This window comes from Balaenoptera physalus (assembly GCF_965194825.1).
Source record: "Balaenoptera physalus genome assembly, chromosome: 15".
NCBI classification, from domain to species: domain Eukaryota; kingdom Metazoa; phylum Chordata; class Mammalia; order Artiodactyla; family Balaenopteridae; genus Balaenoptera; species Balaenoptera physalus.
This window is the reverse complement of record NC_138894.1, coordinates 83,171,447-83,188,685: the sequence shown is the minus strand read 5'-3', so window position 1 is coordinate 83,188,685 and position 17,239 is coordinate 83,171,447. Positions and strand designations below refer to the sequence as shown.

The 17,239-nt window shown below is 35.1% G+C and overlaps 1 protein-coding gene across 6 annotated transcripts in view; it reads right to left on the bottom strand.

The window, feature by feature from the left end:
• Window positions 1-17,239, bottom strand: part of WDR35 (WD repeat domain 35) — a 65,156-nt gene that overhangs the window by 23,064 nt on the left and 24,853 nt on the right. For 5 of the 6 annotated variants that reach the window (XR_014254218.1, XM_082427434.1, XM_082427436.1 and 2 more), the window contains 6 exons: window positions 15,669-15,729; window positions 9,512-9,656; window positions 6,741-6,810; window positions 5,653-5,706; window positions 3,645-3,754; window positions 2,960-3,170 (listed from right to left, as the gene is read on the bottom strand). Coding sequence is in view for 5 of the 6 variants with exons in the window: in XM_082427434.1 (XP_082283560.1) it covers window positions 2,960-3,170; window positions 3,645-3,754; window positions 5,653-5,706; window positions 6,741-6,810; window positions 9,512-9,656; window positions 15,669-15,729 (651 nt within the window). In the remaining variant the exon portion in view is untranslated. Of the gene's footprint in view, window positions 1-2,959; window positions 3,171-3,644; window positions 3,755-5,652; window positions 5,707-6,740; window positions 6,811-9,511; window positions 9,657-15,668; window positions 15,730-16,088; window positions 16,122-17,239 lie in introns of all 6 variants that reach the window. The other variant, XM_082427438.1, reaches the window with a different exon arrangement.

Genomic DNA, 17,239 nt, shown 5'->3' with positions numbered 1-17,239 from the left:
TATATATGAACTTCATGGCAGCCACAAACCAAAAACCTACAACAGATACACAAAAACAAAGAGACAGGAACCCAAATATAACACTAAAGAAGATCATCAGACCAAAAGGAAAGAGACTAAAAGAAGAAGTAAAGAACAGGGAAGAACTACAAAAACAACCAGAAAACAAGTAACAAAATGGCAATAAGTACCGTACATATCTATCAATAATCACTTTAACTGTAAATGGACTAAATGCTCCAATCGAAAGACATAGTGTGGCTGAATGGATAAAAAAAACAAGACCCATCTATATGCTGAGACTCACTTCAGAGCTAAAGACACACACAGACTGAAAGTGAAGGGATGGAAAAAGATATTACATGCATAAAAATGAAAAGAAAGCTGGGGTAGCAATACTCATATCAGACAAAATAGACTTTAAAACAAAGTCTATAACAAAAGACAAGGAAGGGCATTATATAATGATAAAAGGGTCAATCCAAGAAGAGGATATAACATTCATAAACATATACGCACCTAACATAGGATCACCTAAATATATAAAGCAAATATTAACAGATATAAAGGGAGAAATTGACAGTAATACAATAATATTAGGGAACTTTATTCCCTACTTACATCAATGGAAAGATCACCCAGACAGAAAATAAATTAGAAAACAGTGGCCTTAAATGACATATTAGATCAAATGGACTTAATAGATATCTACAGGACACAAACACAGCAGAATATACATTCTTTTCAAGTGCTCATGGAACATTCTCCAGGATAGATCACATGCCAGGCCATAAAACAAATCTCAATAAATTTTAAAAGACTGAAAAGATATCAAGCATCTTTTCTGACCACAACAGTATAAAACTAGAAATCAATTATAGTAAGAAAACTGGAAAAAAAAAACAAACACATGGAAACTAAACAACATCTAAACTAAACTAAAAAATCAATGGGTCAACAAAGAAATCGAAGAATCAGTACCTTCAGAGGGTCACTGGGGTTGAAAATGATCAAGCAGGGAATATCAACATTAAATATTCATTTCCTAATTCTCAAGGAAAATATGCTTTATCAATGAATTAGAATTTTGCACACAAATGGCACCCTTTTCTCACACATAACTGAAGAAAGGTCTACGATTTAAGGAAAGGTATGAAACTAGAATTCATAATAATACTCAAACGTATAAAAATGGATTCAGTATTAACCATCAAACAACAGTTTATCTCCTGAATAATAACACAGAATACTACGTCCTGAAGGAGTTCTAGTAAGTTCAGTTTTGAAGAGTATGACCTCACATGCTAGAGGAGTGACTAGCAGAGTAACTAACCAAACAGGGACCACAGGCAGGGTCCTCATGAATGAAAAGAACAGCACACCATGGTTTATAAAGAAATCCAGTCAATGGTAATGTTATGAGAAATTCACCTACCTCTAAATCTAATAGAAATCGAAGGACTTGCCAAGCCAGACAACAGACTCCAAAAATAAATAAATAAAAGGTTGTTCTTTTAAAACTACTTAAGAAACACTTTCCACCAGGCAAAGACTTCCCCTGGTGCTAGACTGACCATGTGTGCTACACACACATTATGAACAGCCAGGCATAACCCTCTCACTTCTCCAGGCATGTGATTTTGGAATTAATACAAGTAGGGCCAAGGATGGAAAAAGGACCCTAACACTCAAAAAGTATTTTACTTCCATCCTCAAGTTTATCCCACGGTTACCTGTCAAATTTCCACACTTGTTTTGTACCAAGGGTCAAATTTTCTTTGAACACTTGAAAGAAGTCCATGCTTATATACGTCAGATGCAGCAGCCCTGAATACCCTTCCTTTGAGCCATTACTCAGGGCCTGAAAATTACAAAGATCCTTAAGACTCCTAAAAGCTTTAACAAAGCCTTTGAGAACAATTTACATCAGGTCATTGACCAACCCAAAGATCCTGAGTAGGGCTCAAACGGGGAAATGTGAAAATAATCTAGGATATGAAAGGTGTTTAGTTTACCACTAAATAAATTATTACAGAAGATCTTCAGTAGCTCAGGGGCCCCAGCATGTAATTTCTTCCCAAGAAGGAAACTACAGGTCCAAACAAACATCAGTTAATGACATAAAGCATTTATCAAGTCATCGCTTATTACTTCCACTAGTGGAGTATAACAGGAGCATTGAAAATTCCAAATTGAAAATCCACTGATAATTCAAAAATTGTTTAAAAGATTTATCTTCTTAATGATGTTTTGATTAGGCTACCACTCAAATTATTTTGAATTCCCAAACACAACAGCTAACAGTTGATACACAGCAGACTGACAGGAAAATTCTGAGCCTAAAAATTAGCTGATGTGAGCCACAAGTGGAAAATAAACATATAACTTTAAAATCAGTGAGAAAGCAGCTTTCTGACACCCCAGAGAGAGCAGATTATTAATCACAGCCCATATCTGCCTGTTCATAAGATTATCAGGATGAGAGAGAACATGGATTACTAGGTGACAAAGTTCATGTAAATATACAGAAGACAAAGGTAAGCACAGAATAAGCACAGAACAGGCAGAAGAGAATGAAAGGGCAAGGAAATTCCAAAACCACATTTTTTTGGCTGGTTGTTTTAAGCAATTTTGGTAAATAAGACTACTTTATTTGTTTTAAACTTTGTCAAGGAAAGAAATAAAGACTATATAGTTAGTGAGCATGGTTCCATCTTTTAAAAAGAATAGATAAATGCTTAGGAAGTGCCTTTCAGTGAAAGTGGAGAATATTTAAAGGATAAATATTAATCCCACTTAAGACCAAATATTTTTAAATTCCACAGAAATGTTTCTATTTATTTTCAGAATTCATGCCGCCAACACCAACAAACTTCTTGAAGAAACAAAGGGGAAATGTCCAGGTTTTGGTATTTGGCTTTTTATTTATGTACTGTTAATGCTCATTTCTTGTTTTTACCTCAGGATCCAAGTTTCTGAAAACATACATTCTTGTCTTCTCCATCATTGCAAACAAATCAGGATTATCTTTGGCCCACTTCATATCCCAGACATCTTTTCGCTCCAATTTTAACAACTCGCCAATAACTTGCTGTCCTGTGCTGTCTGTTACCCGAGCATCCAAGTCAAAGAAGGTCAGAACTCCTGAGATGTCTATGATAGCAAGACGACTACAAATAATGAAAGTGGAGAAGGGGAAAAAAATTGTAAAAGTACCATCTGCGTTCATGAATATAATTACTTAGCACCATTCTTCAAAATAAGTTCATCAGAACCCAGGAATAAGGTAGAAATGGCTTTAAATAAATAACTGGTTTTAACTAACATTTATAAATTTGATAGAAGACATGGGCTGCTTTCCATTTTGCTTCCTTGTGAAAAAAGTATCCAAAGGGATGAAAGCAACTGGTATGCAAATAATTTTTTTAAAATTTCACTAGAATTTCTATATTTTGCCCAATGAGAGAAAGACATCTAGACGCAGTATAATAAATATAATATTTAAATACAAATATACTATAGTAAAACCACACTGAACTGTAAGACAAGTTTAAAACAAACACAAGTCTTTGCACTTATTACATAAATACAACAATCCCAATGGATGACTTCTAAGTTTTCAGGAGGAAAGTTTTCAGACTTACCTGGAGTTGCAATTCAAGGACAACTGGTAGGCTCGACAATTAAGGGAGTATTTTTGAATCAAACCAACATTAGGAAGACTGTATCTCTGAATGGTGCCAGATTCACGACTCTACAGAAAATATTTTTGATTACTAAAGCATATTTACCGTAATAATATTAAATTACAACTACGGGTCTCTCTATATGTTCATGCATTTGTTTCAAAACCAAAGTGATGGTGTCATAGTGAATTCTCAGTTCTGATACTGATCATGTTCTGAGTACATATTTACCTCATAATTTAATTAAAACCTTTTTAAAGTGGCTGAAGGTGATCTAATTTTTTTTTCATGTAATATTCAAGAGAGAAGTCAGAAAACTAGTTCTTTAATAATACACAAAGTCTTACATCACAAGGAAGATGTATCTAGGGTTATTTACACTTGTCTAGGTTAACATTCGGGGTACATTAAAGGCTAAAATATAAAGCACTTATTGAACTAAATTTCATATATGTGAAAAATCAATATAAGATCACCATAGGAAACAACTGTTACTGAAAGTCTATGTTTTTATCCTATAGCCATCTATGGGATACCAGTTTGTGGCAAAGGGAGATGATCAGAAAGCAGTGATACAATGAGTATTAGTTTAAATGTGCTTAAAAATAAAACAGAATATAAGTTTCTGTGCAAGCCTTAAGGCTGACAGATCAACAGTTAGAGCAACAGACAGGAGAGAGCTGTGATTTTCAAACCCTGCTGTGCCTCCGGCCATAGCCACGGGGAAAAGGCAGAAGGCTGCACTCAGCCCATCATTCCCTAACCCCTTTCTAATGGGAGCAGCTCTGCCCTCCCAGCATGCTTCTCCAGAGAGGTCTATCAGAAAGGCTGGGGAGGGCAAGAGAGGGGTGAGGAGGGCGGATATTTTTTAATGTACAAAAAGGAGGTACAGGCTTTAAAAGATTATATTGAAGTACACAATAAGATTTTGTTTTTGAAAAAGTGGGTCCTGTGGCTTTAAAAGTTTGAAAAAGGCATGGCTCTAAAAGCTGTTTATATTTCAACAGTGGAAAGTTTTAAACGCAGAAGATACCTTTTCCATTAAAATTTTTGGCTGGTATTAAAACTATTTGAGTGTTTCTTACAGATAGACTCTCATTTAGGAATTAAGTCAATTTTTGTGACTGATCCGACTTGCACGTTTTTTTATTTTTCCTGCAAATGTCAGAAACACAACTAACACAACCAAAAACCTGCTGTGTAGCAAAGAATCTAAAAAGAAAACAAGAGACTCCACAGACCTGACTGTAAGACAAACTGCCTTAAAACATATACCAAATTTATTTGTTGAGGAAAAATGAATACTATGTTCTTAAGATTTTTTCCCCCATAAACTTAGCTAATGTCTAAAGAATGTAACTAGAACTGGAAATATACACACGCAAGGATCTATTTACATAATTCGAATTTAATGACTCTACCAGCATTACTATATTAAACATTTATTTCTAAAATTAATATTTTCAAATTTCAGAGCTCAAGAAAAGGCACAACAACATTGATACATTGATTTTATTTGAAAAATTCAGCAAAAATTTGCCACAGGCTTCTTTATTTTACTGGCTACCAAGCACACTACCTCTTCATTCCAATTCTTATGGAAGCAGCTGAGCCAAAGCACTTTCTCCAATATGAAAAAGCAGGCCACACAGAGGAGGAAACTTTCCAAGACCTACTACCACCATCCATCTGCTCCACATCTGCCAACCTTTATAGGGCTCATTCAACCCAGCCTCAAACTCTCCCCAGCTGGCCACGATTCTACCGCTTTCACAAAGTTATTTTTTGCAAATGATTAACAATTTGTGACACAATCTTTAAAACTTTCTTATTTCTTTTGTTCGACCTAGTAAAACTTGAGATGCCCGCAAGATGATATTCAAATCCAAAACATGTTGCTTTATTCTATTTTTAACAAGTTAAACGATTATTATTCATAGAATAAGTTTTTCTTTCAACAACTTACCACAATCAATGTCTTATCAGATGCAGTTATGGCACAAATTGGATCCCTTGTGCCCTAAAATAAATCAGCATTACTCTTTAACAAATATTTATTGACTGGTTAATCTGGTACAAGGTAGTATACAATTCACTAAGAAGAATACTGTAACTATATATTTATTAACTTAACCAACATTTACTTACTGAGCACCTACTATATGCCAGACATTGAACTAAGCACTGGAGATACTCAGATAAAATCTTTGCCCTTGGGGATTACTCAGAAGTCTACTGGGAAAGACAGTGGACCCAACACCTAATGACAGTACAGTATGATCAGAGTAGAGGTAAACACAGGAGGTATAAGTGCACAGAGGGAGGAGCATAAACTTATACCAAAATGGGAAGAGAGACAAAAACTTGAACTTAGCTGTAAAAGATGAACATTCAGCAAAAGGACCAGCGCGTGCCAAAATAAAGAAGGGGGCAAATGGCATGACACTGCTACAACCTGGATGGATTATTTTTTTAAGCCAGTCTCAAAAGGTGACATGCTATTACATGCTATATGATTCCATTCGTAAGACATTCTCAGAGTGACAAAACTATAGAGATGGAAACAGATTAGTGATTGCCACAGGACAAGGATGGGGGTGGAGAGTGGGTGTGAAAATGAAGAAGTAGCACGAGGCAATTCCTTTATGGTGATGAAGTTACATAAAACTACATGTAAAAACTAGTGAAAACTGAATAGGAATTGGGTCGTAGTCTAGTTCACAGCATCATTACCAATGTCAATTCCCTCATTTTGATATTACACTATAGTTACGTAAGATGTCACCACTGAGGGAAGCTGGGTAAAGAGGTTCTATGTGCTATTTTTGCAACTTTCTGTGGGCCTATGATCATGTCAAAATAAACTTTTTTTCAAAATCAGAAGAAGAAGAAACAGATCTAGAAAAATTTGAATTAGAATAGAAATTTTTAAAAGAATTACTAGAATAAAATGCTATTCATTGGAAACAAATTTTTTTCAGGTCTCAAAATAAAATTACAGTATTTCCAAATCTATGGATATTAACATTTGCTGGCAATAATAAAATCACCTACTTGAATGGCTTTACTATAATCAAGCACACCATCCACCGATCCAGAAGGAGTATCATCAACATGATAAATTCTGAAAAAAAAAAAATTTTAATTTCAATGATAGTATAAGTAAGGTTTATGCTATTTCATGATCTCTAGAACAATTAAAGGATTGGATGACACCGATGAATACTGTTATTTAATATTACTGTCCTGATTATTTTAAAGGGTTCTTGACACAGCTCAATCTTACAAAGGCAGAAACTACCTACCATGTGTTTACTAGTTATGCAAGGGCCGTGTTCCTGAGAGCTATGCCAAAAATATATTTGGACACTGAATCATATATTTCCGATGAATTTCGGTAAGCCCCAAGAGATATCTTCCCTTACTCTCCCAATGAACATCGGTCAGGAACAACTTCTAAAGCACCAAGTTTCTCTGCTGTTTCTCCATAATTTCCCTTCTAATGATATGCTTAATAAAGGTAAAACTTAAGTGTATTTGGGAAGCTCTAATTAATGGAATTCTTGCTCTGAAGTAAAGAACCCTCCCCTGTGCCTACTGTGTTATGAAGATGCACCACTTCTGGTGTACCATCTCTCGGATACCTTTACTGTAACACTTATGCACACCACAGTATTGCTGCCAGTTTCCTTGTCTCTCCCACTAGACGGTGATTTTCCTAAAAGCAAAGACTACATCTCCAGTGCCTGCCACACATTGTCAGGCGCTCTATAATGTCTGCTGAAGAAAACATTAAAATGAATGGAGGTGAACAGAGAAGACACATCATTGAATAGCTATGAGGCCCTGGGCAAGTTATTTAACTTCTCTAAGCCTCAATTTCTTCATCTGTAAAAGAAGGCGAACAATTCCCCCTTTGCAGGATTTTTGAGAGGCATAAATAAAATGATGTTTGTAAAGCACACATGCACAAAGCCTGATACATAAAAGGAGTTCAAGACATTGCAGCTGTAATATAATCACAGGAAAATTAAGCCATTTTCCATCTTTAAAATATCATGAAATTTTATCATTGTTAAATTGAAGTCATATTTATACTTTCACCAATATAATGAGATCAAATGTCAAATAAATTTTAAAGAAATGTATTAAATACAGAAAGATATACTAATTTAGAGGTACCATGTTTCTGCTTTCTAATACATTTTTATTAAGTACATACAGTCAATATTTCTACTTAGTTATCACAAAATAAAAGTCAAAGGTTAGAATAGGAGGTCTCTCAAGAGATCATTTGACCCAAATCCCTTTCTTAAAACAAGTAGGGTACTACAAGAAAGGCCAGTCTGAGTAAAGTGGCTCAGAGCCAGATAAACCTGGCATTGTGTCCCATCTCCTCTTATCAGCTGGGAACCTCTGGCAAATAATTTATGCTGTGTGTCTCAGTTTCCTCTCTGTGAAACAGGAATAATACGAGTACTGACTAGACTTCCCAGTGTCTGGCACACAAGAAGTACTCCATCAGTGTTGGTTCCTATCAACATCATCAACGGTATTTTACAGATGACGAAACTGAAGTCCAGAGAGAACTGGCCCAAAGTCATTAAAACTAGTAAGTATACCCCAGACAGAAATATAAGGAAATGATGCCTTCTTTATTTAAACAGAAGCCAGAATCTCTTTAGCTGGTTCACGGAGCACAGTCACTCCATGGAGAGGCTAGACTTTTCTGCCCCAGCCTTGTCCTAAGATCCACCTTCTCCCCACAGACCGCAGGTCTCTCGTTACCAGTGCTACCACTGACACATGCTGTCCACAAAGAGGCCAAAGGTTCTTCCCACTGGGTCTTTCAGAACCACAGAGAATACAAGATATAGTATTTTTCCGCTTCTTTTTTTCCCTGCTTCCACATGAATTCACGTATCCAAAATACTTTTACTGGGGTTATATCACCTACCTTAGTACACGAGTGAGTCTTAAAGGGAAGGGAAGATTGCCTTAAGATCTCAAGTATGTGTGAAGGAAAATGATTTGAAAAAAGCAACCTGAGATTTCTGACATGACTCCCCGCTGCCCACCAACAACAACACAGGCCTGTGCCCTCATTAACAATCATTAGGTTAAAGTTACTCAACCAAATGCTTTGCTTAAAGGCTTAGGATAACAACAAAAGGGCAGTAAACATGGACTATCACTAACAGAGACAATATAACTTACGAAACACAGTAAATGCACTGCTATACTTATTATAAAGAATCCCTCCATCCTGGATCCTAATTTCTCCACGTGGTAGAGTCATATTTACCCCCAGTTATCAGAAATAGTTCCAACCCCAAAACCCCTGGAATCCAGGGCAAGGGAAAGAAGGCAAGCGACCAATTCTCCCCACCTAGAGACCTCCTCCATATCTGTGTCTAAGGACCTGCCTCTCCTGTGATGATTATGATACTAGAATCACCCCACCATCCTGGAAAGACCTCTACCTCTAACCCATAGGAATGAAGTTTTGGTTAGACAATCATATGTCAGTGTAGCAGTATAACTCTAATAAGGCGAGAGTAGATAAGCGAGAATAGCCATCCCTTATAAAAACATAGGTTTCCAGTCTTTTAACTCTAAAGGCTTTTCTTTTGTTACATCATGCTACCTCTCTTTTATTTTGATAAATTTAAACACATAAATCTGAAAGATATTCAAATTAATGGAAAATTATTTCTAGTAATCAAAACAATTTCCAGTTCTCAAGCATGACATTTGTAAATAGCTACGTCCGATTTAAATGTGATATGGTTGAGCTACTAAAAAATGTTCATCAAAAGATATACCTTTCTCTCCCTTCTTTTCGAGACCGGGTGATCTGATTAATTTCCAATGCTGTGAGCTTCTTTGCCACACGATACTGCCAGGTATAAAATGCTTCTTTTGAAGCTGCTATCACATGGGTTTTGGTCATTGTAACAAACAATGGTACTATTAAAAAGAACATTAAGGCAATTAGGTTACAATTAGACAGAATCACAAAATGTGCTGCAAAAGACTTCAGTGATCACTGAGTCCAACCTCGCATTTTATAGACAATATACCCTAAAAACAGTCTGAGAACTCAGAAGAGTCAAAAGTTTGGAGGACCATACAGAAATATCAACTCAAAATGAATCAGACATAAGTATAGAACTCTTAGAAGAAAACTTACGTGTAAATCTATGTGACATTGGGTTAGGCAATGATTTCTTAAATATGACACCAAAACCGCAAGCAAGAAAAGAAAAAGTAGATAAACTGGATTTCATCAAAATTAAAAACATTTGTGCTTCAAACGACACCATCAAAAAAGTGAAAATACAATCCACAAATGGAAAATATTTGAAAATCATATACATGATAGGGAATTACATCTAGAATGTATAAAGAACTCTTGTAACTCAATAATAAAAAGACAAATAGCTCAATTTAAAATTGGGCAAAGCATCTGAACAGACATTTTTCCAATGAAGATATACAAATGGCTACTAAGCAAATGAAAAGATGCTCAACATTATTAGCCACCAGGCAAATGCAAATCAAAATCACAATGAGATAACACTTCACACCTACTAGCATGGCTAGAATCAAGAAGTCAGACAATAATGAGTATTTGCAAAAATGTGGAGAAATGGTAGGAATGTAAAGTGGTGCATCCACTTTGAAAAACAGCACGGTAGTTCTTCACAATGTTAAATATATCAGTAGAATTACCACATGCCCTAGCAATTCCACTCCTAGGTATACACCCAAGAGAAATGAAAACATATGTCTACACAAAAACTCATACACAAATATTCATAACAGCATTCATAAGAGTCAAAAAACTAGAAACAGCCCAAATGTCCAAATGTCCAAATGGATAAATAAAATAAAATTATTTCTATAATTATAACAGCTGGTTGGAAGGCAGTCTATTCTCTTATTCACTACCATTACTGCTTGGTTCAGGCCTTTATCCTTCCCTCTGATCTCATATGTCTTATATTTCCTCATTAATTTAGAAAATGAAATTCTCCAAAGTTCCTTCTAATTTAGGAATATAGTCTCTTAAACATTTTTTTCATCTGTTCCATTTCTTAGAGAATATTTAATTAAATTCCTACCGTGTACCCTTTGATGAAGTAGTCTCATCAAATCCATCTTACAGATAAAGAAACAGAGGACTAAAGATGTAAAATAACTTGCCCAAGGTCACAAACAAAATAAACAATATAAAATTAAACACACACATTCACAAAAATATAGAAAAACAAAAAACAGTTTCACAAAAGATCATTTTAGTAGCTAATTTCTAAATTCACAATTAAAATGGTACAAAACATATTGTTCTATTCAAAACTACTGTACAAAGTAATCATTAATACAGTCAGAATAAAGGAACAGTGTTAATAACAGCTACCATTTATGGAGTTCTTGCCACAGTCCAAACAAAGGACATTTAGGGCAGTAAGAGACTTAGGAACTAAACAAAGAATTAGAAACTAGACTGATGGTATAGTGTTAACTGAACAGATTAACAAGTCGAGATTCAAACGCAATAATTTTTATATGCTAAATAAATAACTCAGTAGAGTTGAATCATATTAAAAAGTTTTTTTTAATTACAGTTGTCAAGATTTCTCTATTCAAAATGTGTACCACTGCCAAACTCTAGAGGGAGTGAGAAGCCTTCCTGTAGGGAACAGCTGGTAGGAAGGCAGTCCTGAGAATGGTGGCAGAGCCCGATTCAGGGGGAGCCCTGAGTGGGACGAATGAGCAGGCCAGGACTAGGCTTTGCTGAGCTTTTGCTGATCCCATCTGCACTAAATCATAAGACATTTGCTAAATATTCAGTAAATTCTACCATAGGTACTCTGATGCTGGTAACTATTATGCCTTTAGTGTGATGTGAAGTAAGTTCACAAACCTTAACTGCTTTCTAATAAAATAGTTTTTCCTAAGCATATAAAAGCATTTTTCTAACCAATGTTTAGCTACAATTATAAATTATACTCTTGTTTCCTTTTTTTTTTGATACATCCTAAATAATCACAAGTTTATTAACAGCCTAATTAATTCAAAATTAAAAAGTTAGTGGTTCATAGCAAGTCAGACTTCTTGGATTTATATCACAGGCACTTGCTAACTCTGTGGACTTAGATAAATTAGTTATTCTCTCTGAAGCTCTGTTTGCTTACTGTAAATTGAAGATAAGAATAATATTACCAACCTTAGAGCTACTTTAAGGATTAAGAGAGATAACAAATATAAACCATAGTACAGTGCCTGGCACAGAATAAATGCTTAATAATAATAATTTTAAGTGCCAATATTTATTGAATTTTTTAAATTATATGTCAGGCATTTTTATATAATTATATAGTTATGATATATAATTATATTAATATATAATTAATGTACTACATACATAACTCACACCTACCCTATAAGGCAGGCACTATTATTACCCCCATTTAGCAGATGAAGAAACTGAAGGACGGAATGGTTAAATAACTCACTGAAGTTGCACAGCTAGAAAGCGGTAGAAGCTGGGACACAAACACAGTCAATCTGGTTCCAGAATCTGTGCTCTTAACCACTATGGCAGACTGCTTCTCATTAAGGGTTAATAGGGCTTCCCTGGTGGTGCAGTGGTTAAGAATCCGCCCATGCGCGGGGCATGGGTTCAAGCCCTGGCCTGGGAAGATCCCACATGCCGCGGAGCAACTAAGCCCGTGCGCCACAAGTACTGAGCCTGCGCTCTAGAGCCCACGAGCCACGACTACTGAAGCCCGTGCGCCTAGAGCCCGTGCTCCGCAACAAGAGAAGCCACTGCAATGAGAAGCCCGCGCACCACAACGAAGAGTAGCCCCCGCTCGCCACAACCAGAGAAAGCCCGCGCACAGCAACGAAGACCCAACGCAGCCAAAATTTAAAAACTTAAAAAAAATTTTAAAAAAAAGGGTTAATAACTGTTAGGTGTGGTTGCTATTATTTTTTGCTTTTTATAATAAAATGATATATAAATTCACTAGTCAATACAAAAAACAAATACAATATATATGAAACATGTTCTGAATCAGCATGGCAGTAATTTTGGCAAATTCATATGGGTAGATAATCCTATCTACATAAATTATGCTAGATCATTATTTATTATCTAACCCATCCAGGTGGTTTAGTTCTTAGTTTGCTAGAACTAAGCCTCTAGGAAAAAGTTAAAAGACCAAATTTTAACAGACTGAATATTTTAGGAAAAAAGCACAACCAGGAAAAAAGCAGTCCATGTCCTTCTCAACTATTCAGTATCCAGAAAGAAAAAATTTGAAATATCTAGAAAGATCATTGGGAAAAAATTGTAAAGAAAGTAATTATGCTTCCATTAATTGAAACTTGTAACACTAATAGGTAATAGTTACTAGCTAAGCAAGGATGTAAAATAATTTAAGACAATCTAGGAATTCACATATAAGTAAAACCTGCTTGTAATATTTTAATGCTGAGGCCTGAAATAAATGTCTACATCTGTAATGTTCCCCCACTTTTCTACCTATTTCTCAGCCCTTTAAAGAGCTGGTAAACTGAAATTGCACTGAACTGTTTTCATCAAATCACCTCTCTCTGGCCTATATAGAAGACTTAGTGCAAATGCTACCGGCCACCATTAGAAAGAGCCTACATGCTCCCCACAAAATGGCTGCAGCACAGGCACCTGGTACTTTTCAGGAATTTTCATGTCTTCATTCTTCTGCAAATGCTGTTTCCTCTCCTTAAAATGTTACCTGAAGAAATACTTATCCTTCAGAACTCAGCTCAAATGAAACCTTCTCTAAGTAGAAAAAATGTCCCTGACATCCTTATGCACCCATATCTACTTATCTAGCACCTAGCACAAAACCTAGCACACGGCAGGGGAGCAATTGTCATTGTTCAATAGACTAACTATATTTTAATTATCTGTTTAGACATTCTACAGGAAATGTCAGAGTTAATTTCTTATCACTCCCAGTACCCAGTACATTACCTGAAACAGTATATACTCATGGATGGTTTGCTAAATAAATAGATTTTATTTTAAATATTTTCATACATTCAATAAACATTTGTTATGGGGCAAGCACAGCGTTAGGCAGTGGGGATATAGAAATGAATAACCATAGTTAGATCTTTAAGAAGCTCAAAATCTTGGAGGGAAGGTAGATAAGAAAATCAATAATCACAGTGCAGAGTAAGTACTTTGGATAGAAGCACACCAAAGGTATACTGAGGGCTCAAAGGAAGAGGCCCCAAAAACGGTACCTAACTCTTACGTGTACAGTACAACAGAGCCTCACAAACTAAACTTCTGTAATAATACATAATGTTCTTTTCAAAAGTTTCTCTAGAGATTTTCAGGAAGAGCAGATGACAAATCACGTTCCCTAGAACAATATCAGTTATACACTTTTTTTGCTTTAGCCTCCAGTCCTCGTGAAAATCTGGCATAGAAACTTAAAAAAGGAATTTTACAGGATATGTATGAAGCAAAAATGTTGAATCTTTGGCTGAGTTTACTGCAGACCAGTGAAAGAACTGTTTGTTAAAATTTCAGCCAGTGAGACCGCAAAAAAAAAAGTTTCAAGACTCAATAATACAAATAATCATGCCCTCAAGCATTTGCCATTTTATGAGGGTAAAGGATTCACATCTGGCTTTATTAAAACACAGACTGCCTGTGATTAAAATTACTTTGAGGCTAACCCTATCATCATTATGATATTATGCTAAAACTTTTGATATTAAAAGAAAAAGCATATAATCTGAAGACTGACAGAATTCATCCCTTAGATTTAAGACTATTATATTTCTAATAAATGGAAGATATTCATGTGATAAGTATAATAACTTTAAGCTAAGGAATATTAACATTAACAAAGAACACGAACATTTATGTACATATATAAATATAGAGAGAGAAACATATAAACATACCTAACAGTGAACATAAGACAAGAAGTTGAAAAGTTTCAGTGTTTAAAAGTGAGTTACCAAGACCCTAAACATAGAGTATAAAATCTTTGAGGCCAGTAAGTATTCTTCACATTTGCTTGTATCACCCAAAGACCTTAGCAAAATACTTAGAAGGCACACTTTAACATTTAATTGTTAAGGCTGAATGTGAAATCTAAAAACAAAAAATACTAGTCCTCAGATACAGAAAATAATTCAATGGGTTTTTAATTTTTGAAACCTACTATTTTTTCTAACACCATATCCCATAAACTAACATACACTTTAAAAGAAAACCATTATTTTGGAAGTTAGAGTGAAATGGCAACAAAATATTTGGTAACAATTTTTGACAAAATACTAAGAATAAGATTTGGAATTTTTTATGGTTACTTTCATAGCTATTGGATAGAGGGAAGGGTAAATCTAAAGAAACAAATGTCTTCTGAAAACAAAAAAGTCAGGAATTTTTTTAAGTTGTCCCTATTAATAGACTAATTTCATCACAAAAATCTGGACAGGGCAAACTCACTTTAACAAGCAGCTAAAGTGTTTTTTATGGAAGAGAGGTACTTACAAGCAGTTTATTAATAATAAAAGTGATTTCATGGCAAAATTCTTTCTATAATCCTCAGTATGTTACATACTAATCATTACATTGGATACCAATTCTCATACAATTATATTTCCCATTTAAAGCAAATGATGGCAGTATAGCAGTCGTGAGATTATTGTGAATTTTAGATACAGTAAACTTAAAAGTTATTGTATTAAGCAGGATCCTTCTGAGAGTGAAATGGGGCATTACTAATAATTTTACCATGACAACAGGCATAGACTGGTACTGAACCTGAACCTGGCAAACCAGGAAGTATGTTCATCCCTGTTTTAGAGAATACCGTTCTAATTAATAATACCATTGTTACATTTTAAAATTAGTTTACAAATAAGATTTTATTAAAGAGGGAGTAAATATTAACATTTCCTTACCAAGATCAATGTATTTGGGATCCAGAGGTGTGCCAATAGAATTACAAAGAACTAGCACGAACTGTGAACAAATAAAACAGAAAGTATCAAAACCCCTGCTTATGTACAGTAAAAGAAATAATGCTTAACATACCATGCTTATCTCTTTTTCAAGTATCACTAACATGGAAAGAATTGATAAAATTAAATACAAAGAACAGCAAAGATAATCTACAGCACAAAAGTAAAGAAATATGAACTAAAATTAAACTAAGGCTGATTTCTCAATAGAGTGGAACACTGGTTTTTAAGAAACCATTTAAGAAACACAAGTACACTGGCTACTTTTCATTTTTATACTTCTAAAATTCCTGGTCAGCTATAACCTCAAAACTCATTTTTATCCTGTAACCAGCTATGTAAGGGCTAACAATTTGTTACCGTTGCACCAAATGTTTCCATCTCGTTCTCCTCCTTTGAAGCAATATATAAATGACATGAGAAAGTCAGAAAAATTCAGTTAATTCAGAAAAAAACATAACCCAACCCAATGAAAATAACTTAAAATGCCCAGGGGTTAACACATACACAATTATCAATGATTAATATTAGGAAAAATAATCGAACATAATGCACACTTTACATCAGATTATTCTAATGATAATTTCATTTTTTTTGCTGTTAGTCACCTTCTCTATATCTAGTACTAAGAATAATATTTTACATAGATGTTTTCCTGATTAGAATAATAATTTCAAATAAACCAATTCTCAATGTATTATTTACACAGACTTTTTCTTTTCTCAGTATCTCAAGTAAAACTTGCTTAATTTCATAAATGTAAACTAAATGATAAAAATTGCAGTAAAATATCATAATTTAGTCTTCCACTACTTGAAACAAGCTTATTTACTGCCACAAAATACAAATGTTTTACATACTTATTATTCACATGCTCATAGCTTAAAGAATCAAATGAGACATCTTACTAAAAACAGAAGTCCCCCAACTTCCCATTTCTTGTTCCCTAGAGTAATTACTTTCAGCTCCTGTAATTCATTCTTTTGCTATTCACCTCCACAAATGTAAGTAACATGTTTACAATGCTACTTCTTGTTCTGTTTTGTTTCCATTCCGGATGTCATGTAACCATTACTTTCACCCCTCCTTCCCAGCCTCCCATGACACAGGGGCACGCTCCCATCACTCCATCTTTCCACTGCAGTCTTGTTAAATCAGAATTTAAGTTTTAAAATGTTATTATAGGGCTTCCCTGGTGGCGCAGTGGTTAGGAATCCGCCTGCCAATGCAGGGGACACGGGTTCATGCCCCGGTCCGGGAAGATCCCACATGCCGCGGAGCAACTAGGCCCGTGCGCCACAACTACTGAGCCTGCGCGTCTGGAGCCTGTGCTCCGCAACAGGAGAGGCCGCGACAGTGAGAGGCCCGCGCACCGCGATGAAGAGTGGCCCCCGCTCGCCACAACTGGAGAAGGCCCTTGCACAGAAACTAAGACCCAACACATCCAAAAATAAATAAATAAATAAATTTATAAAATGTTATTATAGTTCAATTTTTAAACAATTTTAATT